General features: G+C 37.7%; 1 protein-coding gene across 1 annotated transcript in view; it reads left to right on the top strand.

Annotated features, from left to right (window-relative positions):
- The first annotated feature begins 14,172 nt into the window (after positions 1-14,172).
- TIM9 (Tim10/DDP family zinc finger protein) overlaps positions 14,173-26,483 on the top strand; it is a 39,460-nt gene continuing 27,149 nt past the window's right edge. Inside the window, exon 1 of the mRNA XM_089459348.1 lies at positions 14,173-14,572. Within this exon, the coding sequence (XP_089315474.1) occupies positions 14,481-14,572 (92 nt within the window). The 5' untranslated portion in view covers positions 14,173-14,480. The remainder of the gene's footprint in view (positions 14,573-26,483) is intronic.

The raw sequence follows: 26,483 nt of genomic DNA, 5'->3' as shown, positions 1-26,483 counted from the left end.
GTTCTATGATAGTTTCATCTATGTTTATGTTTCAAAGTCACTCACATTAACCTCATTATGGTTGTTATTGGATTCTTCTATATATTATTCTTCGTTAATTGCTTCAATACAATGTGAACTATTTTTCTCTTATACTATCTCATTCATCGGTTCATAATGCAAATGACATACACTCATTCCAAATTGCATAACATGGAATAATGTTGAGTCTTTCTTGAACCAACGAAATTCAGCTACAACAACTACAATATCAACAAACCATATGTATATAGTTATATTCAAGATATACTATATCCAATCATAAACAAAAAGGTCACCATCTATCTTCCCTTTTTCATATGGCATTGTTAATTGTATAATGTATCTCTGCCAATCTATTATTCCATAAAATTGCATATTCGTTCATGTATTTTCTATACAATTTAATGCAAACAAATCATTATGCATGATTGCATTGAAAAAAGTTTGTGCAATTATGCGTCGTAAACAAGGAACATCATATTCATTCTCTGTCAATTGGCATATTGTTTCAAAATAACTTTCACCATAAATACTCTTGAACCCGAAAAATATCTTAAACATATGTCTACTCATGGTTTCTTCTATCTGCATCCATCTATGTTCTGTTTGTTCGTACGTTTTTATATTTATTATATGTTCATGATCAGTTCTTATTGAACATTTTTTCTTGCACATAAGTGATTCGAAATGTTTAACAATTGGATTTTCGTCATGGAACAATATGTCGTAACTTTATTTGCATAAATTTGAATTAAAATGCAAATAACTTTTCATTGTTGTCTTTGACCAAAGTCTTATCAGAATTTTTAGCCAATTTGATAACCAATGTATACAAAATATGTCCCCCCAAAGTCCTCGTTCTTTCGCAACGATAAAATTTGAAGTTGATTTTGTCAACATTTTTAGGTAAACACCTAAGCTATTTATACCATGCATTTGTATCAATGCATCTATATTCAATTCACATTCATAAGATAATATCACTTCAACGTTTCATTCATGTAAACAATTCCTGAAATGTTTTATTGTTCCTTCACAACTATTTTGACGTGTATTTAAAATGCAATAGAGTTCGCATAACATCGAACATACAATCTCCTACAACAGATGCAAAATTGTTTAAATGAAATAGATTATGCTGCCTTAGAATTGCATATGTACGAGCTCTCTTTATAGTAAAAAAACACTTTTCCATTGATGCTTTAGTAATCACTCACCAAACATGTTTGTCCGTTGATGCTTTAGCAATCACACTTCAATCTTTTTCTAAATTCACTATCAGCTATTGCTCGACTATAACCACAACATAAACAATGTATAGGAAAGCGAACAACACGATATAGCTACACAATATAAAGCCATAAGATAACAAAAAATACACATATTAAAAGCGTCTAAGTATCCACATCATTTCACGTAAAACTCTTATGTGCGAACGAGGTATAGAATCACAAAACAAATGAACCACAACGTACTTGATACAAATATCATAAAAATTGTACTTGTTTTAAAAAACAACTTATGTGCATGATTCTTACGCTAACGAACAAAACACATAATACTCAGAACAACACTCTCGACTATCTATTAAAAAAAAAAAAAAAAAAACAAAACAAAACAAAACAAAAACAAAAACAAAAACAAAAAAGAAAAACAAAAAACCAAAACAAAACTATTCATAACGAGCCCCCCCCCCCCCCCCCCCAACCCCCCGAGAACTAGTCAAATATGCGTTGGCAACATTCATGTCAAAAAAAATGCATGATGAACATCTAGGCAATGCAACTATGGACATGTTACTTGTTAAAATTATGATACAAAAATCTCCATAAAATAAGACCTTTTGATTTGTGATTTGCGTCAGAGACCAAGTATACACAATAACAAACACATTCTTTTTGTTGCAAAGTTTCACACCTCTGCATGCATTATCCCTCCACATAGTTCTCCAACACACCTTCCTTCCACACAATACTGATTTAAATTGTCGAAGCCACTTAATATTAATTACTTTGCGCAATGTATCAACATAAAAAGCTATGTGGAGTAGGTCACCTCTTCACTTCCCTGTGGTTTCACACTCATAAATAATGTTCACCAGTCTTTTGATTCTTTTAGACCATGTAGCGTTGATTTGCTTCACATGATTGTAGCTATAGTTGCCACTCTTTTTCTCACTATAATTATAAATGCTTTGTAGTCAATACATTAATAAGGCAACACAATGACGAATTTATGACACGTCACTAGATAGATCGTCTATCACAAACAAACAAACTGTCATCTAGATTTTTTATCATTCCAATGTCTTGGATGCAATATTGACATCGTACAACAGTTTCCTTAAGCTAAAAGCTTAGGCATGAGTCAGGGTGATAGTAAACGATGTAATGGAAAACACGTCCAAACATAAAGGAATTACCATAATTGTTATGGTAATGACAATTGAATTGAAAGAAAGCAATATATATTATCCTTGAATCACATTTGACAGCCAGAAAGAGCACGCAGATGGGCATTTCGACTCATTAGGTATCATGATGATATGATTGAAGGAACATTGTGCTAAGAGGAATTTGTATCAATTTGAGAGATGCCACGTGTACGGCATACTTTTTGAACTGAATTGAATAAGATTTCACACATGTTCCACACATAAGTGTACCGATCTGGATTTGCAAGTATTGATGATTAAGTGAATGTAATGATCATCTATGGGAAAGAGAGAATGTTGCGAGTCTACTAGAGTTGTAAAACACTAACTAAGGGAGCGAAACTAGCATAAGACTGATAGAGGAAATTTTAAAGTCTATGAGAGCTCAACAGAGTAGAACAATGCGTAATTGCGACAAGAAAAGTAGCACAACAACGGCACAAGGAATAGATAAAGTTGCGTTATTAATACAAAGAGGAGTTAAAGGAATGACAACAATGAAGAGCATGGAACGAGGAAGAGCTTATATTGTTTATCGATCTAGTATGATCCAATCGCACCAAGTGGCCTGGAAAAGAAAGGGCTCCTTTCGCTCAGGAGGATGGTTTACATGACAAGTCACAACCGCACTAGTTAAATTAACCCGACAACAATTATGCGAACGCCTTGTGATTATGGGAAGGCTCTGCAATCTCGGGCAATCCATACAACATGGGCTGTAGCATTAGATCAAGATTTGATCCTCATGCATACAAGGGTGGCATGAAGAATGCCTATCAAGAACCCCTGCATTTGTTGGTAGACAAGACCACTCTTTACACCAACCATTTGGGTATGATGAAGGAGATAAAGAGGTCAAGGTCATGCCAATTCCTTCCAAAGAAATGAGAAGGCAAGTATTAGAAATGGACATAGGACTCAGTCAATTCAATTATAATATTATGTGTTGAGAATATGGGCATATGGTACATTGTGAAAACATCAAAGATCTTATTGGATGAGAAAACAGACACTTTGGTCAATGATTCAAAACTCTGTATGCTTGTTGTTAATAGTTATAACAAAAGGATTGAGTGGCTCGGAATGAGCCACATTCTTGTTAGGATATTCCGACACATAGGAAATAGTTAAGTTCAACTTGGTCTAGTATAGAGTTAGGTATAGAGTTAGGTAAAGTGTGTTTCTTTACCGTTGTACATTTTGTAACTTACAATCTGACGGTCACGATATGTAGTGATCCGACGGTTCACTCTCTCCTCGGTATTACCGACACTTGATCCGTGGCTTGACACCTGATTGGTCCATGAGTTCTATTTAAAGCGCATGGAGGGTCATTGTTTGGGTAATCCGTGCATGAGAGAAGCTTATGTAAATTTTCATTCTTTGATTAATAAATTGCCTGTAGTAGCCACGTTGGCGCAGGCCGTGGACTGTTTCCCTCTTTGAGGGTTTTAACCACGTCAAAAATACTGGTGTATTGATCTGTGATCTGGTTGTGAGCGGTGTCCTTTTGGTGTTCTTTCTGAGGAACTTACCCTGTAAATTCCTACATGGTATCAGAGCTATTTGAGGGCCGCGTCCGTTGGTGATCCAAATCTGAAGCCGGTAGAACTGCATGCGGCTGTCGTTTCCTAGATCTATTGTTTCTGACTGCTTTCGGGCCGAGAGGACTGCTCTGTTGCGTTCGGAGCATCTGTTCCAGTGAGGAACCCCTTTCGTTTCACGCGAAAAGGTTTCCGGTAGCCCTAGCTGCGTAATTTTTCAGATCGGGAGGTATACAGTGTTTTTGCAGTTTACTGTTATTTTCTCTCTGCTTATTTTAGTCTCGGTTTATTTAGCCCTTTTTTTTTTTAACCGGATCTATACCTTTCATTTCTGCGTATGCTCTTTTCCCTGCGACTCTGTGCGATCTGGGCAAATCAGAAACAGAAAGGAAGGATTTTTCTCATGCGTATGCTCTTTTCCCTGCACCTTAGTGTGATCTCGGAAAATCAGAAACATTGAGAAAAATATTTAGTTTTTCGGCTAAAGCTAACTTCGAGCCGCAAGGTTCGTTTTTTTTTGCATATTCGTGTTGGGTTTTGTGTTTTCTATTTTGTAGGGAAAAAGAGCTTTCTCAAGGCAAGCACGCAAACCAAGGCCCCCCCCCCCCCCCTCTCTCTCTCTCTCTCTCTCTCTCTCAAATTTTTTGTATAGATCAATTGGTTCAAAGCTATTTTAAGAGAGTAGAGGTCTTGGGTTCAAGTCTCCATTTTGTGGGGGCGGATTTTTTCATTCCCGCACATTCGCGCACTTTGCCGGCAACTTCAACAAATTTTTTTCAAAAAGCCATAACTTCTTCATCCGGAAGCCTTTTTCAGAGCCGTTTTTTTTAAAACAGCCTAATTTTTCGAGATCTATCCATTGGAACACTTACTTTCAGCATCTTTAGCTTCAGTTTTTAAAAAAAAATGGAAATTCCATGCCAAGTCATTCTTGACAACACTAACTACTTCCAATGGATAGCCTACATGGAAGATTTACTTAGAAGTAAAGGTCTCTACAGAATAGCCACAGACCAAGAGAAGAAACCAAAAGATGAAGACAAGGCTGCAAAATGGGAAAATAGACAAGATCAAGCACGTGGTTTGATAGGGATGTCTATTTCTCCTGATCTTAGATTCCATATTGCAGAACTTGAGACTCCTCATGAAGAATTGGAAAAAATCGCTAAAGTTTTTGGGATTAAAAATGAAATTAGAGCCCATCAACTTGAAAATGAGTTGCTTACTTTGGATCCTAATAATTTTTTTTGCATTGAAGATTTATTGTCCAAATTCAAGACCCTTAGATATCTCTTGGAAGGTGTTAAGGTTAAGAAAGAAGACGGTAACCTTATTTATTCCATCCTTACTAAGTTGGGACCAGCCTACTCTGTATTTGTTTCCACTTTCCATTCTACAAGGGAAGCTTTCATTTGTCAAGGAAAAGACTACAAGGCCCCTTCCTTTGACTCCTTTTGTGATTCCTTAATAAGAGAACAAGAAAAACTCTTACACCTTGGTCTTATTAATCTTGGAAACTCTTCCAAGAAAGCGTTAGCCGCCCAGCAGCAACCAAATTCAAAGAATCCTAAGAAGTCATATCCTAAAAAGAATGGTCCTAAACCAAACAAGGGTCCTAAGCAAACTCAGCCTCACAATGAAAGATCATTTCAGCAAAATGATAAGACCAATAAAAACAAATGGAAGAAGACTGATAGACATTGTAACTTTTGTAATCGAGATGGCCACTTAGAATCTAAATACTTTAAGAAGATGGAAGCCTTGGAAGCCGCAATGAAGAAACATAACATCCATGTGGAGCATACTTCAACTTCAACTTCCGGAATGACACTTTCTGCATGTCGTTGTCAATCATCTCAGTCTGGTTATGCATTAAATGTATCTTCTTCTTCTCCTTCTCATGAGTGGCTCATTGATTCTGGAGCCTCTTATCACATGGCCAAAAACCAAGCCATGTTTTCTTCTTTAAATGATTGTAACACCAAAAATATATATGTTGGTGATGATAGATCTCTTAATGTTGTAGGGACTGGAACTGTTCATCTAGAAAATGGTCAGTTTAATGATGTATTATGTGTTCCAACCTTATCCTGCAACCTTCTATCTGTATATCAGATAACTCATTCAGGTGAAGGTAAAATTGTTGAATTTTCACCTCATGATGTTGTAATCAAGGATCTAAGAGATCCTAAACAGATTCTAGCTACTGGTATTGTTGATGATTCCACAAGGTTGTATAAGTTTCACAACTTTGGGTCATCAAATCTTCCCTCAGTATTTGTTGCTCATAATGATGAAGTGAGCAAACTTTGGCATGAGCGATTTGGTCACTTAAACTATCGCTCCCTTCAGCATCTATGTAAAGAAAATATGGTGACAGGTCTTCCTATGGTATCTTGCAGAGATGGTGTTTGTTCCGGATGTGTACTCGGAAAACATCATCGGGACAGTTTTGACAAACGTGCCTCTTGGCACGCCTCAGCCCCTTTACAGCTTGTGCACAGTGATTTATGTGGTCCACTTCCTGTTGCTTCATTCTCTGGCTGCAAGTATTTCTTAACTTTCATTGATGATTTCTCCAGACGCACTTGGGTATACTTCTTAAAACTCAAGAGCGAAGTATTTAACACATTTTTGGCCTTCAAAGCCTTTGTTGAAAAACAATCTGGACATCAAATTCTTAAGCTAAGAACTGATAATGGTGGAGAATATGTTAAAAACACATTCATCAACTTTTGCACCGAAAATGGAATTCAAATGCAACATACTGTTCCATACACTCCACAACAAAATGGTGTAGCTGAAAGGAAAAATCGCACCTTAAAGGAAATGGCTAATTGTATGCTGCAATCTAAAGGACTCAGTCTTAGTTTTTGGGCCGAAGCAATTAATTGTGCAAATTATATAATCAATCGCACTCCTACTAAGGTTCTAAAGAATATCACTCCAGAAGAAGCTTGGAGTTCCATTAAACCAGATGTAAGTCACTTTCGTGTTTTTGGAAGTGAAGCATGGGCCCATATTCCAGATGAAAAGCATAAAGCTTTAGAACCTAAGAGTGAGAAATGTACTTTTGTTGGATATTCTGAAGATGTAAAAGGTTATAGACTTATTCCATTTAAGTCCAAAAATGTTATCATTAGAAGAGATGTAAAATTTGATGAAAATAAATCGGCCTGCGAGCCTAGTCCGGCGGATGTGCCACCTCTTCCTATCTCTTCTACTTTTGAAAACATTTCTTCTTCAGATGATGAAAGTGAGGATGATAATCCTCCCCCACCTTCTCAGGATCCTCAACTTCCAAGATGGGTCCGTGCTACTCGGGATGCAGCAGGTGATCTTGCCGGTGATCCTACAGATCAGCGACGTACACGTTCTCAGTTTGAAAGAGCCTCTTCTTTACTGGCTCAAGCTCCAGTAAATCATGATCCTGACACTTTTGCAGAAGCTTCAGGCCATCCACATTGGGAAGCAGCTATGAATGAAGAATATCATTCATTGTTGACAAATGATACATGGGATCTTGTTCCTCTACCAAAGGGACGCAAACTTGTTAGATGTAAATGGGTTTACAGAACCAAGTATGGACCAGATGGGAAAGTTGATAAACATAAAGCTCGTCTTGTTGCTAAGGGGTTTTGACAGGTTGAAGGCATTGACTACACTGAAACCTTCTCCCCTGTTGCCAAAATGAACTCTATCCGCCTTGTTCTTTCCCTTGCTGCCTCTTTAAAATGGGAAGTCCATCAGATGGATGTTAAATCTGCCTTCTTGCATGGGGACTTGCAGGAAGAAATCTATATGGAACAACCCATTGGCTTCATACAAACAGACTCCAGCCTTGTTTGTCGACTTAAGAAATCCCTTTATGGTCTCAAGCAAGCTCCTCGGGCTTGGTATGCCAAAATGGATAGCTTTCTTTTAGAATCTGGCTTTTCTCGGTGTTATTCTGACAATACTGTCTACACCAAGAAAGTGGGCAACTCTCTTATCATCCTTGTTCTTTATGTTGATGATCTTATTCTTACTGGTAGTGATCCCAACCTTATCAACCATGTGAAGTCCAACCTTAAAAAGAAATTTGAAATGACAGACTTAGGACACTTACACTATTTTCTCGGTCTTCAAGTCTTGCAATCCAAGGAGGGTATTTCCCTTTCCCAGTCCAAGTATGCTTGTGATATTCTTCGTCATTTTCACATGGAAGACTATAAGCCAGCCCCTTCTCCCTTTCAGTCTGGAGTCAAACTTTCAGTCTCTTGTACTTCTCCTGAAGTTGATGCTACCTTATACCGTCAACTTGTAGGAAAACTCTTGTATTTAACCCATACTCGTCCTGATCTTTCCTTTGCTGTTGGCCTTGTTGCTCGTTTTATGCAAAACCCCCGTGAAAGTCATTGGAAAGCAGCTAAGAGAATACTTCGTTATGTTCGAGGTACAGTACAGTTTGGGATTCATTACAGTGCCAAAGTAGCTCCTCTATTATTTGGTTTCACTGATTCTGATTGGGCTGGTGACCCTGATGATCGGAAGTCTACTGCCGGTTATGTCTTCACTCTTGGTTCAGGACCTATTACACGGGCTTGCAAGAAACAGGCTACCATTTCTCTTTCGTCAGCAGAAGCAAAGTATCGTGGTGCCGTGGAAGCTAGTAAGGAAGCCTTGTGGCTTCGTCAGATCCTATCAGAGTTTGGCTTTGAGCAGCAGCATCCAACCACACTTTGGTGTGATAATCAAAGTGCCATTCAACTATGCAAAGATCCAGTCCAGCATCAGCGCAGTAAACACATTGAACTACACATGCACTTCATCAGAAAGCTCATTCATGACCATGTTCTTGAAGTGCAATATTGTTCAACAGATGATCAGGTTGCAGACATCTTCACAAAGGCTCTCACAGAGGCGAAGTTCACTAAACTTCGATATATGCTTGGAGTTCAGGAAGTTGTCACTAAGGGGGGATAGGCTCTAGTGCCTCCTTCCTTCTCCTATTGTGTCATATTTGTAAATCCTTCAATCCTATCCCAAGTTGTTCTTAAGGGGGGATGTTAGGATATTCCGACACATAGGAAATAGTTAAGTTCAACTTGGTTTAGTATAGAGTTAGGTAAAGTGTGTTTCTTTACCGTTGTACATTTTGTAACTTACAATCCGACGGTCACGATATGTAGTGATCCGACGGTTCACTCTCTCCTTGGTATTACCGACACTTGATCCGTGGCTTGACACCCGATTGATCCATGAGTTCTATTTAAAGCGCATGGAGGGTCATTGTTCGGGTAATCCGTGCATGAGAGAAGCTTATGTAAATTTTCATTCTTTGATTAATAAATTGCCTGTAGTAGCCACGTTGGCGCAGGCCGTGGACTGTTTCCCTCTTTGAGGGTTTTAACCACGTCAAAAATACTAGTGTATTGATCTGTGATCTGGTTGTGAGCAGTGTCCTTTTGGTGTTCTTTCTGAGGAACTTACCCTGTAAATTCCTACAATTCTTGTGTTCAAAACCTCTTGCAAGATATAATTTTTTGAAATTTTCGATTCTATAAAAACTTTGATTTCAAGGAAAAAACCCTTTGGCATGTTTTCTTTTTAATATTCCATCATGTTGATTGGATGAATGTAAGTTTTATGAAATTGAAACTTGCTTGTTAATCAAAAGTTTTAAAGAATATATATATATATATATATATATTGTATTAGTGGTTAATAGTTTTTAGTAAACTTGTTGGTGCAAATTAATGTTTCTTATTTAATGTTTATTAAAGTTTTTGTTCCTAGTTAAATTAATTTCGTGTTTGCAAAATAAAGTTTCCTCTGCACCCCCATTCTCCTAAACATACCCCATCCTTCGCACATTCTTCATTCCTCATAGATTCTTGCTCTCAGTGTGAGAGTACTAACCCAAGAAATGCCCCGCGCTATATCCAATGATGCCATAACTTACACAATTGCAATACTATTTGGGTTACTAATTTTTATTTTTAATCTGAGAATGCCATCAACTTTTATTTACTTCAAGATGAATTATGTTAGCGACTTCTATCGAATTTTGACAATATCAACATGCTGATGTTTATTGTGAAAGAGAAAAGTGATAACAGAGAAAACATCAGAAAGAGCAAGGGGTTTCAACTGCAAATGATTGCAGCTTTAAGTCCCTTTGTTATTTCTTCAGTTTTGAAGCAACAAGACGCTCATCAACAAGATCGATTTTGTAAATAGCGGATAGGGTTTCCCTATTGAAAAAGGTCATAAATTCGATTTTGTACATAGTGAATACTTCAAAGGGTGTCTAGCTAACAAAATATGCCGACGTGAAATTTATCCAAAAAACCACAATACTACGGATGAAACTTTTTGTTACATTTAAATAATACAGATTCAACGCACTTTGACACCCAAGAAAATGTTACAGTCACTAGCACAAATCCCAGTTCTCTCGGACAAACCTCGTCCTCCACACATCGTTCATTGCACACAGATTCATACTTCGTACTCCACACATCCTTCATTCCGCATAGATCCATAACTCTCTGTAATTTCTCTCCCATGTAGCTAAATCTGTAAAAGTTTTAAATGCAAACAAAAATATTTTAATTAAAAAACTCTTAACTACATTCCTTTTATGTATTATTGGCATATGTATGCATAATATAATATAGGAGCTCAAAGCATAAGTCTATAACAGTAAACAATACAATCACAATAATAAAAATTGTATTGAGTTTCAAATTTCAATCATCATAGTTATGATTAAAATAAATGCAATACACAAAACACACAAACCAAAACAATGCAGAATACAATTTACACGAGCGTGAAATCTTTCATTGTGCGGACCTTCGCATCTTCGAACTCTTTCGCACTTCGCTTTTCCACACGCACATGCCTTTGCTATTACATGAATGTGAAAGGTTTACCGCACAACTCGATCTCCACACTCCCACACAATGAACTTTGTGCAGAGCAATGGACCATGGTTTTATTATTATTTTTAATCAATACGAAACATTATGGAAGTATTTTATATATGGTATTAGTAATTTTACGTGGCAAGGTTCTACATGGATTTGTGCGGTTTTCATGATGCAATTCCGATGACTAATTCTATTGAATCGTTGAAGATCTTGTTGGTGTGGGTGGGCAACTCTGGTGTTTAGTGTACAAGGCAACGCATGTGGTCTTTTGCAGCATATGTTTCCAGACCCATATTAGTGCCGTTTTAATATCAATGTAAATTTGTATATATATAATAGGAAATGGTAAAATATGATTACATTATGAATTGAAGTTTTTGTTCATAGTTAAATTAACTATGCATACACGGAATCATTTCTCTCTCCATCCCGTTCTCCTACACATACCCCGTCCTCCGAACATACTTCATTCTGCAAAAATTCATACTTCTATGCAACTGCTCTCTCGCACAATGTAGTTTTTAACTCCGTATAGAAATTCCCTGCATACGAATTCTAAAACACAGAAAATAAACAATGCGAGAGCATAACACATAAAACACATATATACAGAGATTTTCCCCTGGATCCCAAGACCGGGACTACCAGCTTGATTTTTCATTATGTTCCTTTCAATGTTACAATACATATTTATAAACGCCGAAGCATCTAAAACCATGTGCAAAAATCATGCACAAAACCATAGGTAGGTCCGCTCAACCTAACAGGGTCCAAAACCAAAATTTTCTAGGGCGCTGCCCTGAACCCCATAGAGTGGGGTTACCTGCATCCCTCAAACCCCTTGTGACTCCCCCCGCTACACAATCGGCGCAAAAAGGGGGGGGCTCTGCCCCCTTTCTAACCCCCCGGTTAATTACGTGGGCTAGTCGTGGAAAGAATATAACACAACCCAACACACAACTAAATATGTAAAAGTTTTATATGCAAAATAGTTCAAAATTAATTTCGTTCGTGTGGAATAAAGTTCCACCTGCACTTCGTTCTCCCGCACATTCCCCTTTCTCCGCATAGTAAAAGCTCTGCACAAGGAAAAACATAATAATATTAATTTGAAATTTGTTCATAGTTAAATTAATTATGCATACCCATCCAAAACACAAACCGGAACAACCAAATAATTTAGAGTCAATGCACTTTGATTGCAAAGCGAATGTTATATTCCCTCACAATGTGACATCATTAGGCAAAGCAATAACATAACAATGTCAGTGTCAGAGCACTTGCCAATTTTAATCTGTATATTTAGCAAATTTGCACATGTGTAATAGGCAAATGTGAAATATTAAGTGTTAACGTTAACTGCGTCCCTCCGGAATACAATGCCCTATGCACCCTCGTTCTTTCGCACAGTGAAAACTTTGCACAATGAAACACAATAATAATAATAATAATAATAATATTATTATTATTATTATTATTTTGATATTTGTTCATAATTAAATGAATTAAAGTTCCTTTAACACCTCCGTTCTCCTGCACATACCCCATCTTCCGCACATCCTTCATTCCATAAAGATTCACAGTTGTATGCAACTGCTCTCTAACACAACTAAATCTATAAAAGTTTTAAATGCAAATAAGTTCAAAATTAAATAAGTTTAAAATTAATTTTGTCGCTACGAAATAAAGTTCTCTTTGCACCACTGTTCTCTCGCACATACCCCACCTTCCGTATGGTAAAAGCTCCGCACAAGAAAACATAATAATATTAATTAGAGATTTGTTCAACGCTCCCCCACCTATGCAAAGGACCTACAAGCACATGGTATGTTGACATCATTGAACATAGTAGCAACACACTGTCAGAGCACTCACCAATGGAATGACCACTCACAAAATCACAACACTATGCAATTGCTCTCCTACATAACTAAATTTGTAAAAGTTTTAAATGCAAAGAAGTTTAAAATTAATTTCGTTGTTGCGGAATAAAGTTCTCTCTGCACCCTCGTTCTCTCGCACATACTTTGTCCTCCGCAAAATTATTAGCTCCACATAAGGAACATAATAATATTAATTAGAGATTTGTTTGCTCCCGCTTCCCCCTGCCCTGCGCATGCAAAAGGGCTTGCAACTGCGTCAATTCTGACATCATTGGGCAAAGCAGTAACATACCAATGTCAAAACACTAACCAATTGAATGACCACTCACAAAAATTAGTTTATTATTATTATTTATTATAAATGAATTGTTTGACACATATCGAAAATAAAACACCCTCTAGTAGGGGAATTATGTCCCATCAAAACTCCCTCAGCGAATTGAAAATTAAAAATAAAATTTGATGAAAATTAGAAAATTAATTTTGAATTGATAGAAAAATAGAAATATTAAGCATTTTTCCGAAACTTTGGTTAAAATTGCAAAAACAGAGTTAGCACACTTCGACTGCAAGACGAATTATATAGTTTTGCAAGAAAAAGACTAACTAAGATGATGGTGATGATTATTATTATCCATTTTTAAGGTCACGACTAAGCTAGACACCAAATTAGTGTATGAATAAAATTTGATGAAAATTAGAAAATTAATTTTGAATTGATAGAAAAATAGAAATATTAAGCATTTTTCCGAAACTTTGATTAAAATTGCAAAAACAGAGTTAGCACACTTTCACTGCGAGACGAATTATATAGTTTTGCAAGACAAAGACTAACTAAGATGATGGTGATGATTATTATTATCCATTTTTAAGGTCACGGCTAAGCTAGACACCAAATTAGTGTATGAGACCCCCTTGTTTTGTGGGATAAGAGAGTTAGCACACTTTGACTGCAAGACGAATTATATAGTTTTGCAAGACAAAGACTAATTAAGATGATGGTGATGATTATTATTATCCATTTTTAAGGTCACGGCTAAGCTAGACACCAAATTAGTGTATGAGACCCCTTGTTTTGTGGGATAAGAGACCCACTTCCGCGCAACGATTTGACTACTAAGTCTATGAAGACATAGATACTCCACCCCTTTGGTTTTGACCCTGTAATCTTTGAAAAAGAAACACATGCTCTTAACCATTAAACCCACTCAAACTATATATAAGATAGATCTAACCAATATTTTTTTTAAGAATGTGCATTCATCTTCATCTCCATCTCCCTCTCCTTCCCTTTCCCTCTTCCTCTTGGGAAGCCGCATTGTCAAGAGTTTATAGTTGTGCCGATTGAGAAGGTATCAATGTTCAAAGGGAACGTGGGTACTAATAACCTATCATTTTGAAATCCCTCGCCGTGTGCCTTTGTCTTCCTCGTTTCATGCCCCTATCAAGAGGTTATAGTTCTTTCTTCGAAAAGGTTTTATTGTTCAAGGGAAGGTATGTACCGATAGATCATAGCTCGTGTGATGCCTATGTCATAACATCTTCTTCGTTTGAGAAGTCGTTCAGGGGAACGTACTGATAAACCCTAGCTCGTGAGGGTTTTCAAGACACGGAAGGTCATTCTGGGTGAAGGACGGCCAGACAGAGAAGTTTTTCCGCCGTTGCGGTGTGGTAAAGCACAATGGATAAAATCGCGGGGGATATGACCAACATTCCGGAGGAGGATCAGCAACGAATGACCAAGATGATCGAGCAATTTCAGATAAGAGACAGGTTAGTATCTTCCATACCGTCTTGTACGGAGATGCTGTTTGCAATAATGGGTCATATTAAGATATTTCACCGATAAATTATGTTCTGAGTTTTTCAATAACAGTTTCTGTTATGTTTCTGGTTGTGGAATCAAGTAATGGACCATCGTTGGATACTTTTGTATCCTAATCGAAACGACTTTGAGGATGGGGAGAGTGGGGTTGTGTTTGAATCATAATATAAGTCATTTTGAATCACAGTACGTAGGATTTAGTTGTCATGAGAGTTACAGTTCATTGGAATTTATACAATGTTTCTGGGCTTTTCTTCCTTGGAAAAATTTATATCCTTCTATTTTTAAAATCACAAGCTCACATAATCAAGACAGAAAAAAATCCTAAGGTCAACCTTCCAACTTCCCAAAATATCAGAGGCCTGCAAGTACTGATCCTCATGCTTAAGCTATATATCTGTTTTAGCAAAATCTATTTAATGAATATAATACGTTTGTCCATACTGTCATCAGATGAAGGATCATAATAACAGTCCTTGCAGATGAAAGTAAGTCCAGACCTCGCACAGCCTCGCTACTTATGGTTATGAAAAGAAAAACATTATCATCGTCAAAACAGTAAATATATCCATACTATCACCAGGTGACATCTAAGAAAATAATCATAATAACAATCTTTGCACAATATTTTCATCGACAGAGCTCAATAGGTGAAGCTAAGTCTAGATCTCGCACAGCCTTACTGCTTATGATTATGAAAATCAGAACAGTATCATCAAACTATCTGGCTGGGCAACTCCTTTGAATTCCTGCATGAGCCCAACATAGATTCCATAACAGGCATTCCTTTGACATCTCGTCTGCCACTGTATTTAGTTCCATGTAAACATGTTGATAAACAATATTATAAAAAAATCACTTTCAGATTTTTAGCATTTTAAAATATTGGATGCAAGAAACGTTTTCCATCCTAAATTGAACTTCCGTCTGGTTTACGACGACTGTTGAATTCCCATAGACTTGTAACTTTTCACTTACTTGTCAGCTGCCAACTTCATCAATAATTTCAAAGCTATCAATTCAGTAAAGGTATTCGTGCCAGACCCCGCGCCTGCTTTAAATGTTATGTAATGAGACTCATTCAAGTGGAGTATGCCTCTAGCTTCACAGAAAGCTTGCGGGCCTTGGCAAGCCTCATCAAAATACCTTCATGCTGTTTCCTTATAGAGAGAAGGATGAGTCAGTACTCTAGTATGCAGTACATTTCAATTGAATTTCAAGCTGCCGGAATTTTCCTTCTCTGTGAGGCACATTGAAATGCTGGCTCTGGATTATCTTCGAAGATTTTGGCGTTCCTCCCTAGCCATATTCCCAAGGATGCCACCAAAGGTTATGATCTAAGTGCCTCATTTTTTTCTTCTTAAACCAGTTCTGTGAACATTCCTAAATGAAATTCCCTTGCCAACTATCCCTATAGCCAGTCATCTCTGCCCATTCTGCTGAGACTGCCCCTGCATATGGACATCCTACCAGTCAATGTTCAATGTATGTTACTTTTAGATAACAATGGTATGTTCTATGCTTAAGAGCAATTTACTTCAATTTTATTATTAGCCCAATATCAATTTCAAGATTAACAATAACATTAAAATGACAGGAAATGCTAATAGAACATAAATAAAACAGTAGAAAACAAGCCAAGACAAGAAGACACAAGATATGGCGCCAACTAGGGACAAACCCCAATGTGGGGAAACCCTTTGATCAATTCTTTTTATTATTCTTCAAAAGTTCAGCAGAGAAAGAGTACAATATGTAATATTCACTTGCCCAATCAAAGTGAAATCTGTCCAGTCAAACAATAGCCACCGGAAGCCCTAACCAGAAAGTCAACGTTGGTCAACAGGGCAGAATTTGACTTCCAAAACAGTTCGGTCAAACCCAGTCAACATGGCCTCTAAGAGTCATCCGAATCAGCCCAAAACAGTCCTGAAAAACTCAGTCAAACTTGGTCAACGCTGCAGTCAAACCCTTCTGCAGTCAACGCTGGTCAAATAGTATGGATTGCCTCAATTTCTGTGCCAGAAATGAGGCTTCTCCAGACAGAATTTTCCCTAACAAAAATGCAGTCAAACAAGTCAACATTGGCCAAACCCTTTGCGAAAATCGGTCAACGCTGGTCAATGTCCAAAACAGAAAATTGCTGTCCTTTCCTTCGCACATGTGGAGAGAGAAGCTGCCCAAAAGTCCGTACCCAATTAGATGAGGAGAGAGATGTGTGAGAAGATGAGTGATATCCAAATGAGGCAAAGGCACCTTCTATTTATATGCAAACGTTGAGGATGAATAGACGTGACTGTTGGGTTTCTGAGCCTACATTAGTTTGCTGGCCAACCTTGACAATTAGTCTATAAACAAAATAAATTCATAATTCATTTGTAAATGTCAGAATGAGATGATCTTTAGATCAATCCTACACTTCTCGGAGAGAGGAATCCAATAAAAATATCAGTTGCATCAGATGAGCTCTCCAAGGTGGAGTTTGGCCCTAGTTTCCAAATTTAGCTATGTATTCAGTCTTGAGCTTGCATAATATATAATGACCATAGTTTTAAAAACTAGAACCAGGGTTTGAATCAACCACCTATTTAATCGGGATTCAAACTTGCTAATTTTTGGTTAACATGTTCTTTGCTTAGGACAATGTTCCATATTAGCCCATTTATCGATCCATATTATTTCCATTAGCAATCACATAAATCATTATCATATTGATAGTAACTGAAGAAAGAATATAAACAATAAACGCTGAAGACAAGCCAAGACAAGAGAGCACAAGAAAATGGCTCAAGCAAGGGAAAAACCCCAATATGGGGAAACCCTTGATCAATTCTTCTTATTATTAGTATCAAATGTTCAGTAGAGAGAGTACAATAATTCAAAGTCAAGATTGACTTGCCAATTTGAAGATCCAATATCACAGCCCTTAGATAAATAGATGGCCCATTCACAGTTGCAATTTTGGAGCAGTGAAATTGTGCGCTCTTAAGCTGGTGACATACTGCTGAAGAATCTTGGACTGGTTAGGGTTACTTGTAGTTCATCAAGAGCTACTATAAACTGCCCAATCTGGACAACCATCCACCTAGCATTCAAGAATACACGAATACATCATATATTATGATCACAAGTGCTGGAGTTTACCGTTGTTTCTTGTTGCTCCTGGTTAGGGCATGATGCACATGGCTACAGTCCTCACAAACACACCCCAAACAACCTTCTACTGCTATGACCTCCCTCCAAGACAATTTGTCCTTCTTCTGCTACAAAATCTAGGCTTAATCTAGCCCTCAGATAAGCCTCCATGTCAACCAACCTTCACCAAAATAGGATTGCAACCCACCTGGGTAGATGCTTATCCTCTCGGCCCACTATTTAGCAAGATAAGGCTTGCAACCTGCTTGAGAAAGGCTCTTGTAGGTGCGGCCCACCTAGGAGAGAACCATCAAAAATTACATCCAAACACTCCAGCTCTTCCCTTATGGCTTCGGTCAGCCTGAGGGATTACTCGAACCTGCAATAGGAGATATATATGCCCAAAACTATCCTCAAATAAGCCTAGACTTGCCCTTAACAAGTTCGACCTCCTGCCTAAGGAACTCAGCCCATCAAACAACCCAACCATGACATCAACCTAGTCCTTCCTCCTTCGTTGGGGTCATCTTCCTTCTGCGGCTATTTCAGAGAGAAGAAATATGTGTAGTGGATGATCAAATGATGTTGGAGGACACTCCCTTTTATAGGAGATGGAGAGGGGTTCCACTTGATTAATTTACCCCAAGCCGACCTTAATAAATGGCACATGTGAGGGCTTGATTCAAAAACATATTTTTCCATGACTAAATTTGATGATATTTAGGTCGATTTGGGCCCTCTTGAAAAGAGGAATTCAATGCAATAATCATCTTCATCAAATGAGCAGTGTAAAGTGGAATTTTGCCCTAGTTGCCAATTTCAACACTCCCTCTCAATTAGGGAGAATTCCACTTGCCAATTCATCCATCATCATGCCAAACTGTTATCATTAACTATCTATGCATCTTGTCTCAACTTTGTTGAACACTGATATAGATAATGAAGAAGAATTGGTTGATAGTGATCCACAAGACCTTGACACTCTCCACTGACAAAAGTCAGTCCACATAACCAGGGGTAGAACCCCAATTAGACTGGATCTCAGATCAAGTTGTTAACACCATGCATCTTAGACATAGGGAGTACGACAGTAAATGATGCACCCATTTGTATTGCTCATTGGCCAGATGAGAGATACTTCCCATGAGTCCCGAACAACATGGGTAGGATGTATGTTGGGGCATCCGCAGGAGAAGGTGAACCACTAATCTTGCCCATATGCCATAGGAGAAGGTGAACCACTCGTCTTATGCATATCTCGTCAATCGTAGGGGAAGGTGAACCACTACTAATTTTAGGATAACAATGGTATGTTCTATGCTTAGAGCAATTTTACTTTAATTTCTTTATTAGCCCAATATCAATATCCAGTTTAGCAATCACATCAACATGATAGTAAAATGCAGATAGAACATAAACAATAACAATAGAAGACTAGCCAAGACAAAGAGGACATAAGATATGGCACCAGACAGGGACAAACCCCAATGTGGGGGAACCCTTGGTCAATTCTTCTTATAATTCTTCAAAAGTTCAGCAGAGAGAGAGAGTACAATGTATAATGTTCACTTGTCCAATTACAATGAATATCTGATTAGTCAAACAACAGAAACCTATGTTACCGGATCCAGCAGGCAAAGGGCCAAGATCCATAGATCCATGGATCTGATTTGGATTCGGATACGGATATGCTTGGAAACGTGTGAAATATGACACTGTGGCAGTTCTATATTTTATGGAAACGGATATCTTCTCCCGAAACAGATCCTGAGATTGTATGCTAGAACCGCCAAAATGAAACAGAAAAAGTTAAAACACTTTAGGTTTGACTTGTGGTTGCGGTTTTAACTTTTAGGTTAAATAGTGTAAAGTAGGCCCTCTTAGTTGTCCGTAGCACCATTATTTATAAATCTCGAACAGAGCAGCCGCAAAAGTTAAAACAGTTGCATTGTTATTTGAATTAGCTGCAGGGACCCAGTGCAGGGATTAATAACTGTTCTTCGACCCAACCGTAGGGATTATATACACCGTGACCCAGCAACGACTGTTACAGAGACGCAGACAGCGAAAACACTGAACAGTTTCCAAACAGCCACGACAGACAACGCTTTGACTATTCTTGTCGGTGGGCTCAAGCTTGTTGACAGACAACTATTGTCGTTGGCACCACCAACTCGGATTGCTAGCCAGGTAAAAAAAAATTCACGATATTTGTGTCAATAAATGGCTACATATATGCTATATATAATTATTAATATGTTACAATGAAAACATTACAATGATTACATACGCTATATACGCTATATACGCTAACGGTTTGACATTTGTTATGAACGATATATTATATATGCTATATATTATATATGCTATTTAATATTTAATATTTATATATACACAATAGCCTATATCTCCAGTGAGCGTATGGAAATCTCAAATCTCAGCGTATGTAATATTATTTATATAATTTAATATATATTATTATAAATATATTTATATTATATAATCATTATTATAAATATCAATGCCATTTTTTAATTTATATTGGTAGTATTTAAATTTTAATATTCAACCATTCAGATTTTAATATTTTATTATGATGTATTTTAATTTTGTATTTTTATTTATATCGTGTATTGTAAACATCAAAATTATTTGTTAAATTTTAATGTATTTCATTTTTTTATTTTTATCATTATGTATTTTAATTTTTAATTGTATATTACAAATTTACTATATTGATAATATATTATAATTTGAATTTTATATGCAGTTAGGCAACCTATAGTCTATAGACCATTACCATTATGGAACCATCACAACATGAGTAGAGTGAAGGGGAAATCATCAAAACGGACCCAAAATCTCCTTTATGGCAATATGTGGAGATTATTGGAAAAAATCCCGGAGGTGATTCATTTAAATGGAAATGTAGTGAATACCAAGATATCAAAAATGATTCATATACTAGAGTGAAAGCCCATCTCATTGGTCAAACTAACACAGGGGTGCAAGTATGCATTGAGCGATGCAAATGGCAAACCTGGCAAAGGTTTGAGTTCTGGAAAAATGAAGTTCTATGCATCTTTGTAAGAAGCTGTTGATAGGAAGCTTGCTAAGGGAAAACACCTTGTGCAAAGCTCTACAACTAGGCCTCCATTGCCATCTAGGCCTGCTACCACAACTAATAAAAGGCCCACTCTAGGCCCTCTTGAAGCAGCTTTCAATAATCAAGGTAGAGACATACCCGATGAACATGTAGCTCATTGCATCTATGCAAATGGGCTAGCATTCAATTTGGTGCGTTCCCCTTATTGGCAACAAATGATTAAGGCTGTTAATGAAGCGCCATAAGGGTACAAAAGCCCTAGATATGAAAGGTACGCACTACTTTGTTAGCATCAGAGAGACAATCCGTGGATAGACAACTACAGGCAATTCGGGATACATGGGTAGAAACAGGTGTGTCCATCATTTCTGATGGATGGAGATACCAAATAAACCGTCCATTAATTAATGTTGTTGCAGTATGCCCCCAAGGGGCAATGTTTTTGAAGGTTGTTGATTGCAGTGGAATAGAGAAAGATGCATCTTTCATATTCACAATTCTTATTGATGCAATAGAAAGTGTGGGGCAACATAATATTGTCCAAGTCATTACGGACAACGTACAGGTTTGTAAAGCTGCAGGTTTGATTGTGGAGGGTCGATATGATCACATATCTTGGATTCCATGTGCAGTACATTCATTGAACCTTATGCTTGCCAAGATTGGTGAGATTGAATGGATTAATGAAATATATGTAGCATCAAAAGAAATCCAAATTTTCACAACAAATCATTCAATGTCCCAAGCCATTTATCGGGGTTTTGCAAAGTTGGAGCTACTGAAGGTACTTTTAAGTTTTTTTTAATTAATATTATTTGTATTGGAAATTCTTATTTTTAATTACAAATTTATATATGATTTCTCATTTGAGATTTGACTTCTTGAAACTTGTAGTTTGCTGAAACTCGTTTTGCCTCCCACACTCTTGTCATAAAGAGACTTGTGGAGGTGAGACAAGCATTACAAGCAATGGTCATTGACCCTCTTTGGGAATCATGGAAGACTTCCACTTCTGATAGAGGGCAAAAAATCAAGTCAATCATTCTTGATGATGCATGGTGGGACAAGGTCCAATACCTTCTATGGTTCACTGAACTAATTTTGACCTTGATCATGGCATTTGATACAGATACACCTTGCTTGGGGGAAGTTTATGAAAACATTGATGCTATGTTGGAGAGGATAAGGGAAATTATCAGGGCAAGTGAAAATGACCCTTATGGAACATTCTATTATTTAGTGAAGGACATCGTTACAGAAAGGTGGAACAAAATGACCACACCATTACACCTTTTGGCATATGCATTGCACCTTAAATACTATCATTCTAAAATTTTGTCTTTACCTTGTAGAACAACACCAAACAAGGATTTTGAAGTGGTACAAGGATATAAGACAACTTTGAGGAAAATATATAGAGATATGGGAGTTGCAATGGAAGTCCACCAAGAATTTGGAGGGTTTGTACAGTCTACTGGTAGCTTTTTAGATCCAGTAGCTATGGATGATCGAGGACATCTTGATCCTATTACTTGGTGGGGCTTCCATGGTGGGGATAGCATTCATCTCTTTACTCTAGCCACCAAGTTGTTATCACAGGTTGTTAGTTCCTCATCAGCTGAGAGGAATACATATGGCTGCATCCATTCAGTGAAGCGAAACAGGCTGGGAGCGGCAAAGGCTGAGGATCTTGTTTATGTTCATTCCAACCTCCGTCTTCTATCACATGTTGAACCAGAGTATAAAAAAGGTCTGAGCAAGATGTGGGATGTGGAGCTTGAGATCTCTGACTTGAACCTGACACTGAATGCCATGACTCACCTCAACCTACTTGAGGATATTGTTCCACCACCAGTCCAGCCTACTGATGCAACTTCCCACATTCTAGGACCCCCATCATCTATTCATGATGTAGAGTTGCAATATGCAGAAGATATAGATCCATTTGAGGATATGTAAATGTATTTACTATTATCATGTATGATATTATGATCTTTTATGATGTTCAATCTTCATATTTATCATTCAGTTTTCTAAAAGGGTTTGATGGTTTCATGGAGTATTTGATTTTTTAGCTCTAAAGTCTTTTTTAAAATTTTAAAAATATTATTATATATATATATATATATATTTTTTGTGTACATGACGTATCCTTGCCGTATACGGATCTTGGATTTTCAAAAAACTAGCGAATCCGTATCTGAATCCTGGTAACATAGGCAAAAACAAAAAGCCCTAACTAGAAAGTCAACGCTGGTCAACAAGGCAAATTTCTTCCTCGCTCTGTCAAACCCTGTCAACTTCGGCCTCCAATAGCAAGTCTAATCAACCCAAAATAGTATGAAAAAGTCTAGTCAAACCTGGTCAACAAAGGTGAATGTTGCAGCCAGTGATAGCATAGTCAACGCTGGTCAAACATGAGGTCAGATTGCCTCGGATTTTGTGCCTAGAACCATGGCTTGCTCAAATAGAATTCCTCCACTCAAAACCACACCTAAAACAGGTCAACGCTTGGTCAACGCAGTCAAAAACAACGTTTGCAATTTCGGTCAAATTTGGTCAACTGCTAGAACAGAAAACCCTTCCTTCTCTTCACACGTGTTTTGAGCAGCTTCTAATTTTCGTACCCAATCAATGAAGGAGAGAGATGTGAGTGAGTGAAGTGTCCAAAATGAGGAGGCATCATGTATTTATAGGCAAACGTTGAGGATGAATAGACGTGACTATTTGGCTTTTGAGTCTACATGAGTTTGCTGGCCGACCTTGACAATTTGTCCATAATCAAAATAAATTCATAATTCCATTTGTACATGTCAGAATGGGATGATCTTTAGATCAATCCTACACCTCTCGGAGAGAGGAATCCAAGAAAAATATGAGTTGCCTCATATGAGATGTCCAATGTGAAGTTTGGCCCTAGTTGCCAAAATTAACAACTACTCACCCTACACACATGACAACCACCATAGGGGAAGGTGAACCACTCACCCTATGTCTCATATATCATCAAGGGGTATCACAGGGGAAGGTGAAACTCACCTTGTACACAACATACCTATAGGGTAAGGTGACCCACTCACCCTGTGGCCGCACAAGAAGTACCATAGGCCCCCAGGAGCTCCCAGAGCTCAATGTTCAACCAAGACCCTCATAGTAGGGTCTTTCCATGACTCCTATCCTCTCAATGAAAGAAGATAAACTTAACTTTACCAAGAGGCTTTGTGAGGATGTTGGTAACTTGTACATCCATCTTGAAATGATAGAGCTTGATTGCTTCCAGTTGTATCATATCCCAAATAAAATGGTACCTGATGCCAATATGCTTGCAGTGGTCGTGGAACAGGGATTCTCTGAAAAGCGAATCCCACTCAGAATATTGCAATATATAACGGTGGTTACGTGCCCAAATGGCTCACTGAAGTGCTTTCTCAAATGTCTTCATAATAAGTCATGCTTGCTGCTTTATACGTTCAGCCTCAACGGTGCTCCCAGAGCAACATAATCAAGAAATATGTGCTCTTTCCACCCATCACATTGCCAACCGAGCCAGCATTAGAATATCCATGGAATTGCAGTGTATCTCCTACCATAGATAATCGAATCACAAAGATATCTCAACAAGCAACTATCAACATACGAGGCTCATCCATAGATCGATTCAAAGTCTATATATAGCTAGGCATATGATAGGTGTTTACCAAGAACACCAAGGATCCCACAAGATATATATATCCAGACCAACAACTTCTCCATCTCATCAGACCTTTAAGTGTAGTAAAGAGTGCATCAAGGCTAGGTCTTCCATCTTGACTTTAAAAGTCAACTTCCTCTTACATTGATAAATGAGAGGGCATACATCACCAATAGCTGCATATTTACAATATCTTGACATAGCTCCATCTGAATATAGGGAGAGTGACCTTGCCAAAACATAATCAACGAGCTATCTGCAACCTGCCCCTTTCCTATTATTGACCCTTAGGTCCATGTACCAAAGTCATCAATCATAATCATGTAGCTTCCATGCAGCCTTTAAGGTAACAAAGATATATATCAAGGCATCATCAGAGTCGTCATACTTAGCTGTCATGACTTGCCTTCATTTTAAATCCTCATTTTAAGTCATCAGGTCATGTTGCCAGGGATTGTATAGCTCCCTCTGAAGCATTGCTTTAGTTGACTGTTGATCATATGAGCTTCTCATACGAGAGATGAGACTTTCCATGAGACAACTGCAACAACAAACTTCTAGGAAGCTTGCTCCAGGTCAGAGAGGTAAATTCTGAAGAATCATCATGGTCCTTCTTCAGTCAGGGTGAAGAAATCCTCCCATGAGATTTTCCCAAAACAGCCGCATTATGCTTCATCGCTAGATAACTGTTACCACTGCATCAAATTACCCAATCCATGATGAGGAGGGGTCCTTTGCATTCAGGCATCCATTTCCATAAGACCATACTTCATAAGATCCTGGCTCAATGCATCAAAGTGCCCAATGACCCAACCAAGATGCCAAAATCAGGGTCTTCTGTTTATCATGTTTGTCAAGACATCGAATATGTCATGCACTTCAATGCACCTCTGTTTTCATGCTCAAAGGCCTGCAAAGGGATGCCAAGTTCTTATAACTGTTACTCAAGATTGGAGACTTCAAAGGTACTTCACCCCCTATCCAAGATGCTAAAGTCAAAGGGGCTGCAATAGCTTGTGCATTCAAGAACTATGTATACAGGTGCAAACATACTGACTACTATCCTCTATTCAATTCTTACGGCCAATAGAGTTATAGCCTTATAGGGAATATGACTGACTGTTAGAACACATTGAATTATGGAGTTTGATGCACAGAATTCAGTCATTGTAAGACATAGAGATGCCAAGCAATATTACTGTTGTTACTGTGAGAATGCTTGACAATGTCACTGAGGAGTCAAGCTGGTTCACTTCCAATTATACCTTTCAGGTCATAGATACTATTGTTATCTGGAAATGCCTTGCATTTTACAACTATGATTCTGCCCTGACTAATTTGTAGTGACAAACTGGAGATTCCCTTCAGAACATGGAATATCTTCCACTGTCATCATAATTCAGGTCATAGATACTATTGTCATCTGGAAATGCCTTGCATTTTACAACTATCATTCTGCCCTGAACAATTTGTAGTGACAAACTCGAGATTCCCTTCAGAACTTGGAATATCTTCAACTGTCATCATAACTGGGTATTTTCATGATGATACCAACAAAACCTCCTCAAGATGATTGATAGGGCAACGATACAGTTTTGTCCTTTCAGGCATTAATCCAAGAGCTCACACATCTCTGCATAACAAATACTACAGTAGCACGACATAAATGCCATGACTATAATTTAAAGTATGTTGTGCAGTGTACATCATTTCGCCATTGTTGTCAATACAGTCAGGATCATTTGAACAACAATAGAAATTTGATCTCTCTGTACTCATGAACAATAAACGAAGAGCTGCATATAAATTTACTGATAGGCTGCTACAGTGACCACCACTAGGCTACAGTCTCTATGTGAAACTCTGTTGCTTGGAGGAATCTGATTTGAATTACATCTTGAATTTGCACTATAATTGGTTCAAGGAA

Source organism: Pinus tabuliformis, chromosome 7, assembly GCF_031772625.1.
Source record: "Pinus tabuliformis cultivar Carrire ecotype Pingquan chromosome 7, CPIR1, whole genome shotgun sequence".
NCBI classification, from domain to species: Eukaryota; Viridiplantae; Streptophyta; class Pinopsida; order Pinales; family Pinaceae; genus Pinus; species Pinus tabuliformis.
Note: the sequence above shows the minus strand (reverse complement) of the source record. Positions and strands in the feature narration are given on the sequence as shown.